Source organism: Sinohyriopsis cumingii, chromosome 8, assembly GCF_028554795.1.
Source record: "Sinohyriopsis cumingii isolate HCF-2022 chromosome 8, ASM2855479v2, whole genome shotgun sequence".
Taxonomy (NCBI): Eukaryota; Metazoa; Mollusca; class Bivalvia; order Unionida; family Unionidae; genus Sinohyriopsis; species Sinohyriopsis cumingii.
The window spans coordinates 20,837,592-20,848,532 of record NC_142968.1 but is presented as its reverse complement, the minus strand read 5'-3'; the positions used below and the strand labels follow the sequence as shown (position 1 = coordinate 20,848,532).

The 10,941-nt window shown below is 36.6% G+C and overlaps 1 protein-coding gene across 2 annotated transcripts in view; it reads left to right on the top strand.

Moving 5' to 3' along the window:
- Positions 1-10,941, top strand: part of LOC149793107 (uncharacterized) — a 137,468-nt gene that overhangs the window by 80,967 nt on the left and 45,560 nt on the right. For both annotated transcript variants that reach the window (XM_089967018.1, XM_089967017.1), the window contains exon 4: positions 8,686-9,825. In XM_089967018.1, coding sequence (XP_089823144.1) covers positions 8,686-9,825 — 1,140 coding nt within the window. The remainder of the gene's footprint in view (positions 1-8,685; positions 9,826-10,941) is intronic.

The following is a 10,941-nucleotide window of genomic DNA, read 5'->3' as shown; positions in this document are numbered from 1 at the left end:
GGTAATGGTGAGTCTCATTACAGTCCAGTCTGGTAGTTTGACAAAAGTCCAGTCTGATAGCCCGAGTCCAGTTAAGTCTAGTGGTCTGATTACAGTCCGATCTAGTAATCTGATTATAGTTCAGTCATGTTCATCCTGTAACACAATCATATTAAATAATTAACCCTTTTGTAAGAAATTTCAGTATATAATTGTACCATAGGTACTTGCATATAAGTCAACTTCAGTTACACACAACATAGACCTTGATCTGCCATCGCAAAATGTACAGGCAGATCAGGGTCTGTGTTGTTTGTTCTATTGATTACACTTAACAAACAAAATAGACCCAGATCTGCCAGCACATTATGCAGCAGCAGTTCTTGGTCTGTGTAGTTTGTTATTGGGCTTATAAGTGAGTATTTATGGTAATAAATTTCTAAGCAAATAAAACCATTTCCATCATGCATTTTCTTGCAGGGTTTTAAAGTCTGACACCATATTTTGTATTGAATTGTATACAGTTTAAGATGCAATATTTTGTGTGGAATTGGATATAGTTTAAGATGCCGTATTTTGTTTGGTGTTGGATATAGATTAAGTTCTAGAGTGCTGTCCAATGGTTTAGATTTACTCAGTTGTGTAATGTGATATTTTTGTTACCATATATGCTTACTCATAAATTGAATCCAACTGCAAACTGCACAGACCCTGATCTGCCATTGCATAATGCACAGCAAATCTAGGTCATTACTTTTTGTTAGGAGCAATCATTAAAAAAGAAATTTTTCATCCTGATCTGTTGGTACATTATGTGACAGGAGGTCAGGGTTTTGGTTGTTTGTAATGTGATTTGACTTATAAGCAAATACATAGTGTACTTGTTTCACTTGTTGGTTTTTTTGTTGGCAAATGATATCATGATATAGGATATTCTGCAATGTATATCCATATTAATGTGACATGGTTGATTTGCTATCCAATTAAATTGTTGCATAATGTGTATTTGTGTGTGATTTGGATTTTTAACATAGCTTTAACAATGTTTTAGTCATATCACTACAATGTTTACAGTGTGGCAGATTATAGTGATGTCTAGCATTGGAGCATCATGCTGTAGATGTGTAGCATCATGTCCAACCCAGTCACATTATCTTGACACCAGGCCAACCAGCCATAACACTAATCTGTTAATGCTCAACGCTGAGTGAGGCAGCTGTTCGGACCATTTTTAAAAGTCTTTGGTATTACTTTGCTGGGGTTCAACCCACAACCTACCACATCTGAGGCAGATGCTATAACCATTTAGGCCACCTGAACAGTTGTTGCATAATGTGATGCATTTTTTTTTCATTTCATTTTTTTTCTTTTATTTTATAAATGTGAAATGAATCTTGAATTGTCATTTGACATTAAAATTGATTTCCATGACTAAGTGAGTCTCTTTTCTCCCCAAAAATTGCTACCATTCCAGTTGAAGTAGAATAGTTTTAGTTGCTGATAGCCAAGTTTTGTTTCTAAATGCATAATATTCTAATAATGATTTAGAATATAAGATTTAATGATAGAGATGAGCCTGTGAGGTTTTGTTACAAAGGCCAGGATCTGATGATAATGCCAATTACCATACACAACGTACATATAATATGTTTATAGGTGTTTGTATGGAAGTCTTGAGACAAAATTTAAACAGAATTAATAGCCAGTATAATAACTCAGTTTCATATAAAAGGATTTACATGGAGATGGGTCAGTCATACATTGATCTTTATGATATGAGGATAGAGACAGACCATCCATACATTGATCTATAAGTTATGAGGATAGAGACAGACCATCCGTACATTGATCTATAAGACAGACCATCCATACATGGATCTATAAGATATGAGGATAGAGAGTGACCATCCATACATTAATCTATAAGATATGAGGATAGAGACTGACCATCCATACATTGATCTATAAGATATGAGGATAGAGACAGACCATCCATACATTGATCTATAAGATATGAGGACAGAGACAGACCATCCATACATGGATCTATAAGACAGACCATCCATACATGGATCTATAAGATATGAGGATAGAGAGTGACCATCCATACATTAATCTATAAGATATGAGGATAGAGACTGACCATCCATACATTGATCTATAAGATATGAGGATAGAGACTGACCATCCATACACTGATCTATAAGATATGAGGATAGAGACAGACCATCCATACATTGATCTGTAAGATATGAGGATAGAGACAGACCATCCATACATTGACCTATAAGATATGAGGATAGAGACAGACCATCCATACATGGATCTATTTAATACATATCATCCTACAGAGAGAGACTAGAGAGGCTTCTAGCCAGTACACTGTAGTGAAGGGTGGTTTCTAGCTGGTACACTGTAGTGGAGGGTGGCATCTCACATGTACTGTCTAATGAAGGGTGGCTTCTAGCTGGTACACTGTAGCAGAGGATGGCATCTCATATGTACTGTCTAGTGGAGGGTAGCTTCTAGCCAGTACACTGTGTGTATGGGAGGGTGGCTCCGGCAGTACACTGTGTAGTTGAAGCTGCCTTCTAGCCATTCAGCTGTGTAGTGGAGGGTGGCTTCTAGCTGTAAACTGTGTAGTGGAGGGTGGCTTCTAGCCATTCAACTGTGTAGTGGAGGATGGCTTCTAGCTGTAAACTGTGTAGTGGAGGGTGGCTTCTAGCTATTCAACTGTGTAGTGGAGGATGGCTTCTAGCTGTAAACTCTGTAGTGGAGGGTGGCTTCTAGCCATTCAACTGTGTAGTGGAGGATGGCTTCTAGCTGTAAACTGTGTAGTGGAGGGTGGCTTCTAGCCATTCAACTGTGTAGTGGAGGATGGCTTCTAGCTGTAAACTGTGTAGTGGGGGGTGGCTTCTAGCCATTCAGCTGTGTAGTGGAGGATGGCTTCTAGCTGTAAACTGTGTAGTGGAGGGTGGCTTCTAGCCATTCAACTGTGTAGTGGAGGATGGCTTCTAGCTGTAAACTGTGTAGTGGAGGGTGGCTTCTAGCCATTCAACTGTGTAGTGGAGGATGGCTTCTAGCTGTAAACTGTGTAGTGGAGGGTGGCTTCTAGCCAGTAAACTGTGTAGTGGAGGGTGGCTTCTTGCCAGTACATTGGATGGCTTTCTAACCAGTTAACTATGTATAAGACAGCGACCTCTAGCCAGTATTCTGTGTATGAGAGGGTTGTGTCTGGTCAGCACACTGTTTAGTGGAGTATAGCTTAGTGCCTGAACACTGTGTAGTGGAGTCAGTGCAGAGGAAATAACTTTCCATTATACCATATTTAAATTTACAAAATGTACATCAAACTGAAAATATTGCAGACCTAAGTCTGCAGTTGTATGGTGCACCAGTGAATCATGGTCCTGGCTGTTTACTTTATATTATTATAGACCCTCATTATGGTATATGCTGGCATGTCTGGATTTAAATGCTAGTTAGGCAAGCATTACAAGAGATCTAATAAGGTTACCGTTTATGTTAAAAACTTTGAAAGGTAATAATTGCAGGAGTTTATATCATGCATTATTGTCTCTAAATATTGTATAGCCTTTCATACATCTGGCCTAAGGGGCATCCAAACACACTTACACTTACATTAAAATGTGGTTGAGACATAATTTACACTGAATTGAGGTAGTGGCAACCAAATATGTGATTGTTTGTAGGAATGGGTTAAATAATATAAAGCAAAGAATCTTAAACACTTTTAATATTTTCAATAACAGTATTGTAAAAGAAAGAATTCAAAGTCAGTAAAAGCATGGAAGACCAATTTCAAAATGTTTAGTGATTTATGACCTGCTGTTAATTGGTCACACAGACTCTTCACTGTGGAAAACCAGCAAAGTCTCAATAACTGTGTCCTATAAAGAACTCACTCACTAAAATATAAATGGTACATTTTTATTAAGTGATTTATAAGAGGAGTCTAGGATCTTCAGTCGGTGCAATTTTGTGATTTTTTTAAACAACTAATTCAGCTATGATTTACCAGATATGAGCTTGCCAATTAGTGACTGGGTCCATTTTCTTACCTGGGGATAAATATTCAGCTAGGAAAAGTGGAATAAAATGCACATCAACCTATACATATTATGAATTGCTTGAGCATTTAGCTATTTAATTTTGGGGGGCTTTTAGTTCTACTGGTCATAGACCAGAAGAGCTTAAGGGACGTCATGTTGTCCTTCATTTAACTAACTGTATGATGTCCATTTTCCAACAGTCATTTATCCATCTGTCTGATGTTTGTTATCACTTTTCCTCCTAAACTACTTGGAGGATTGCCATTAAACTTTAAACACACACTTATCCCAAGGTCTTGATGGTCCTTAATGAAAATGGTGCTGCTCAGACTACCACTATAGTGACCTTCTTGGAGATTTTTTTATTGCCCCTCCTCCTAATTGGATCATTTTCACTAAAGATGTCTTAAGTTAGTCCAAAATGAATGGGATTTTCAATAAAGGTGCCTAGTTAGTCCAAAAAGGTATTTTCACTAAAGATGTCTTAAGTTAGTCCAAAATGAATGGGATTTTCACTAAAGGTGTTTAGTTAGTCCAAAATGATTGGTATTTTCACTAAAGATGTCTTAAAGTTAGTCCAAAATGAATGGTATTTTTACTGGATGACTTCTTATGGTGCATAGTTTGTGATAAATAAAAATTGTGCTGATCTGATATCCAGTATGGCTTGAAAATCTTATCATTACTCCTCATAGTTGGAAAGTCATATCAACATCATGTTTGATCAGTTGACTTCTTATGATGTCTTGATGGTACTAAACAAAAATGGTGTCGATCTGCAATGATCAGCAGCCATCTTGAAGATCTGGTTATTGTCACTCATTCTTCATGTAAAATCATATCAACATGGCATTTTCACCAGAAGTCTAAATTTGATGCCTACCAGTAGTTGGTCCTAATGCTGATCTGACCTCAGATTAGGCCACCATCTTGAAAATGTTCCTGTTGCTACTCCTTTTAAATCACAAGTCATATTGACATAGGTTTTTCATCAAAAGGCATATTGACATAGGTTTTTCATCAAAAGGCATATTGACATAGGTTTTTCATCAAAAGGCATATTGACATAGGTTTTTCATCAAAAGGCATATTGACATAGGTTTTTCATCAGAAGGCATATTGACATAGGTTTTTCATCACAAGGCATATTGACATAGGTTTTTCATCACAAGGCATATTGACATAGGTTTTTCATCACAAGGCATACTGACATAGGTTTTTCATCACAAGGCATATTGACATAGGTTTTTCATCACACCCATATTGACATAGGTTTTTCATCAGAAGGCATATTGACATAGGTTTTTCATCAGAAGGCATACTGACATAGGTTTTTCATCACAAGGCATATTGACATAGGTTTTTCATCACAAGGCATATTGACATAGGTTTTTCATCACACCCATATTGACATAGGTTTTTCATCAGAAGGCATATTGACATAGGTTTTTCATCACAAGGCATATTGACATAGGTTTTTCATCAGAAGGCATACTGACATAGGTTTTTCATCACAAGGCATATTGACATAGGTTTTTCATCACAAGGCATATTGACATAGGTTTTTCATCACACCCATATTGACATAGGTTTTTCATCAGAAAGCATATTGACATAGGTTTTTCATCAGAAGGCATATTGACATAGGTTTTTCATCACAAGGCATATTGACATAGGTTTTTCATCACAAGGCATATTGACATAGGTTTTTCATCACAAGGCATATTGACATAGGTTTTTCATCACAAGGCATATTGACATAGGTTTTTCATCACAAGGCATATTGACATAGGTTTTTCATCACAAGGCATATTATGGTGTTTAGTTGGTTTTGAATGAAAATGGTGCTGACTTGACATCTTGAAAATCTTGTTATTGCTACTCACCCAATATTGATGGTGATATCAGAATAAGTTTTTCACCACTAGACTTCTTATGATATCTAGTTGTTAATACAAATATTGCTCTGCAGGCATCAAATATGGTTGCCAGAATGAACATATTGAAAATCTTGTGATACTGAGATGGACCGCTTTTCTCACCAAATGTACTCTATTTGCTTCTGGTTTGACCTAAATAAAAATGGTACTGGTCTTGCAACCAATATGGCTGCAACAACAGCTGATTTGAAATTTATCACTCAAGAATGTCACACATAGTTTCAACACTTAGCAACCAAAAGGAACAGATGGTCTTATTGAATTCTTCGAAATTAGTTTTGAAAGCTGATGAGTGTCAGTCCCTTTGAGGGACTCTTGTTTTTAAAAAAATAAATACTCCAACATTTCACAAATAAGTATAACAACAATAGCCTGATACTGAAAAATTGTTAAAATTATGTTAAAAATCCAAATCACATGCACATACACATTGATAAATCAGACCCATAATCTATGTTGTTACTGATGGACGTTATATGGGTCTTATGTCATCTGTTCATTAAAATGTGCTATTTTGCTGCATGCGGATCTTTTCAGAAAAAACTTACATACCTACACTTTAGACACATACCAGTATTTGGTAACAGCTATATCTAGCACGAAATTCAATATGGCCATAGGACAGATGATTGCAAAAGTCATTGTTACAATGGATACCATCCAAAACTAAATGAGTACAGACAAATATTTTTCAATACAAATTCAGAACCAATTTGTGGTATATATTATCACCACAACCCCACAAGACAAAACAAATCTCTGAAGTGTAATGTTATAATAAAAATTAAATTTGTTGTCTTCACACAAATTAATTTAAAAGACCTCAACCATCATTCATTTTCAATGAACTAATCTCATTCATGGTTACATATCTTTCTGCATCAGGATTTTAGTTTGGACCTAAATGTAGATTTTACATTGCACTGCTGGTTAGGTTGTCATGACAGCGAAAGTACCATTACTGTAGACCCTGTTTTGAAAGACCACCTCTTCTGCCAAAACATTATGGTCTCATAGTAGGCCAGAACACTATATAATCATATAATCTGTGTATTGTGAATCTTGTCTCTCAAGACAGGCAGTCTCTCAAAGCAGTGTTCTTTTAAGACAGGTTTTACTGTATTCATTTTGTTGTTGATGACGCATCTACATATATAAGTAATTATGCTGTACCATTTTTTGAACATATTCTGCTTTCAAGTATAGGGAAACTGTGGTACAAAATCAACTCTAGAGTGTACAAAATATTTGTCTCTATCCTTTCTAGTGTCAGTTTGAATGAATTTTGTGAATTTTCATTTTCTTGTTAGCATTTAAACGAAGATGGTTACTTTGTTAGTACTAAGTGTCACTGCTATTTGCATTGGCTGCTATGGCAAACATTGGCATTATAATGAAAATGCCATATAAAAAATAATATATCGCTATGTTGATTATACAGTGATTAGCAAATTGGGATGCATGTCTGTTAATAAAATTAGTACACTATGTCATATCATTAACAGCACTAGATGGAATGCTTCGCTACAAAATGACCTAATCTACTTTGTAGATAATATTGAATTGTTACACTTATTGCAAAATAACTGGGCCATGGTTTAAATTATGCAATAAATGAATTTATCACATGGCTGCTGTATTATTTACGTAATATACCTATATGATAATTCTCATATATGTAACACATGTTATAATATCTCATGTTATCACAAATGATGTCAAAATATCATGCAAGGGAAAGCATACCAACCAAGGCATCTTAATGTATTTTGAAATCATTTATCTACTTGGTCTGCAGTTTGGAAAATAAATCAGTACTTTCTCATGTGATAAATGGAATCTTACCTCTGTGCTTATTTTAAATGAAATTTATGAACTCATCAAGCAGTTTCAATTTCATGCTTGCCAAGGCATGCAAAAGAAATTCTTAAACAATTAAAGTCATCTATCACTCTGAGAGATCAGGTCTAATATATGTACAGTATATATAGAATATTGGATCCATGGCTGAACTTCTGTTATATTGTTACCCAAGATATGATGTTATACTGAGTACTGAGGTGAATTCTATTAAGGGAAGACTTATATATATATATATATATATATATATATATATATATATATATATATATATATATATATATATATATATATATATATATATATATGGAGAGAGAGAGAGCTGTTGCTGTTGTTGTTGGCTTAACACCTTTTTTCAGTACAATTGATAGACTGTACATGGAACCAGTACAACTAGTGGAGAAAGAACCCAGAAAAAAAACTGAGAAAAACTACATGTACGAACCCACTGTCAGCTACTGGCAAGCTTTCTCACATACATGTACCTACATAGACCAAACCTGAGACTGAAACCTATGCAGGCATTGGTGAGATGGCGGTAAGTGTTTTAGACCAATCGACCATACGGGACCCTCCCCACCGAGAGCCATATAACATTGTCTCCTCAGAAGAAATATATAGAGGACACCTGTCCATAAAGGACATTTTGTGTCCATTTGAGTGTAGTTTCTAGATTGGATTTGCTGTTGGTCCATACACAGTATTGTATTGAAGTTTTAGTTGGATAAATTAAAGTTGAGGATTAGTGACATTTTACTGTTCCATTAACTTGGAAATTTAGGCCTTGGATAATGGGGTCTGTAATTGTATTATGCTTGGTTTATCTTTTTCAGAGTGTAACACAGGGTTTCAAGGACTTATCTGTGATAAGTTGTGCCCCACAAATTGTGGATCTAACAAGTGTAGCCGATATGATGGAACCTGCACACAAGGGTGTAAGTTTGGTTTCTATGGAACATATTGTAATAATACATGTAGATGCCTGGCTGGCGATTGTGACTGGAAGACTGGTAAATGCAATTGTTCTCAAAGCATCTATGGAGAATTCTGTGATAAAGCTTGCCCCCAGACATGTAACAACTTAAATTGTGCTCAAATGACTGGATACTGCTTAGATGGGTGTGTCACCAAGTTTTATGGCCTCAAGTGTGAGCTGGCATGTCCATACTGTTTGAATGGTCTCTGTGACCAAGATGATGGAGTCTGTACACTGCAGATTTGTCTGGATGGTTTTTACGGACCAAAGTGTGATAAGCAATGCCGCAGCACATGCAGAACATGCGATTTTGTCACCGGTGACTGTATTAGCTGCAAGAAAGAGTACTATGGAACCCAGTGTGAGATGTCCTGCAATCAAAACTGTGTCATCTCTAACTCGACAAATATTTGTCAGAAGGCATCAGGGAAGTGTATCGATGGCTGCCTGAATAAGTGGTATGGTGATCAATGTAACCAGAGCTGTGAGAATTGTGGAGGATCTGGACAGTGTGCACAAGACAGCGGAATATGCAAATTTGGCTGTCAGCCAGGATGGTTCACCAATGTCTGCAAGACAACATGCCCACTGCACTGTGCCAACAATACAAATAATACTGTTCTCTGTAACATTGAAAATGGTTACTGTGTCTCAGGGTGCGTCAATGGTTTTTATGGTGATCAGTGTCAAAATGGTTGCAGCCCAAAATGTTTTGGTGTAGGAGATCCCTGTGTAAGAACTGATGGCACATGTTTACAACAGTGTGATATAGGCTTCTATGGAAGCCGTTGCCAATTTGAATGTAGCACACATTGCATAAACAAAGAGTGTGATTTTAATACAGGGAACTGCACACGGGGATGTATGACTGGTTTCTATGGTGCAACTTGTAACAGTGTTTGTTCATCCACATGTCTGGATGGAACATGTGACAGATATCGTGGATTTTGTGCTGCATGTGCGGAAGCAAACCCAAGCCCAGACTGTCCAGATGCAGGTAAAATTTGAAAATACAGTAAAACTTCTTTAAACTGGCTCACCTATAACCAGACCTTATCTTAGGAATGGCCCACCTTTAACTCAGCCTTTCTCTGCAAACTGGCCAGCCTATATATCCCAGCCTTCTCTGCAAACCAGTTCACATATAACCCGGCCTTCTTTGTAAACCAGTTTACTGATAACCCAGCTTTCTCTGCAGACTGGCCCAACTATATATCCCAGACTTTGCTGCAATCTGACTCACCTATATAACCCAACCTTCTCTGCAAACTGGCCCAACTATATATCCCAGCCTTCGCTGCAATCTGACTCAATATATAACCCAGCCTTCTCTGCAAACCGGCTCACCTATATAACCCAGCCTTATCTACAAATTGGCTCACCTACATAACCCAGCACTCCACCTATAAGTGAGCCATTTCTGCAAATCAGCCAACCTATAACCCATCCTTTTCAAACTTGCCAGATATTTTGGTTATGATAAGTCCAATCATACATAAATTAAACCTCCCTGTGCCTCCACGCTCTGAAAAAAGACTTTTTATTTTCAACAGTATCCTGTTTAGGGATGTTTTGCTGTACCAATATAGTATTCTAGCATTGCTGTTTATCAGATTATTTGATTCATGCTTTCATTCATTTTGGTTTTGCTGTTTCTCAAATTAATTGCACTTGATCGGATAAGTTTTTAATACGTATCTTAACTTACTTTATAATTTTGTGAGATGAGTATTTCTAGAATGAGGAAATGAACTTTATGACATGCCAGCATTTTTTCAGTGTATTTCAGAATGTTGTAAGCACTGAGAGAAATATGCAGTTATTCTTTAATTATCAACTACAATTCTATGATGTCAGACATTTCTGAGTTTGTGTTCAAGGTTTTTGCTTACGCACATTTTCTGGAATTTGTGTCCTGATTGGATCATAACTCTCCACATGTGTCCAGAACATTCTTCGTTACAATTTACCCCGTATATCCAAAGTATCTTTCATCACTAATTACCCCTATATGTCCAGTGTATTCTTCATTACCATTTGCCCAGTATGTATAGACTTTTCTTCATCACTATTTACTGATGTCCCCACATGTCTAGCATATTCTTCATCACTA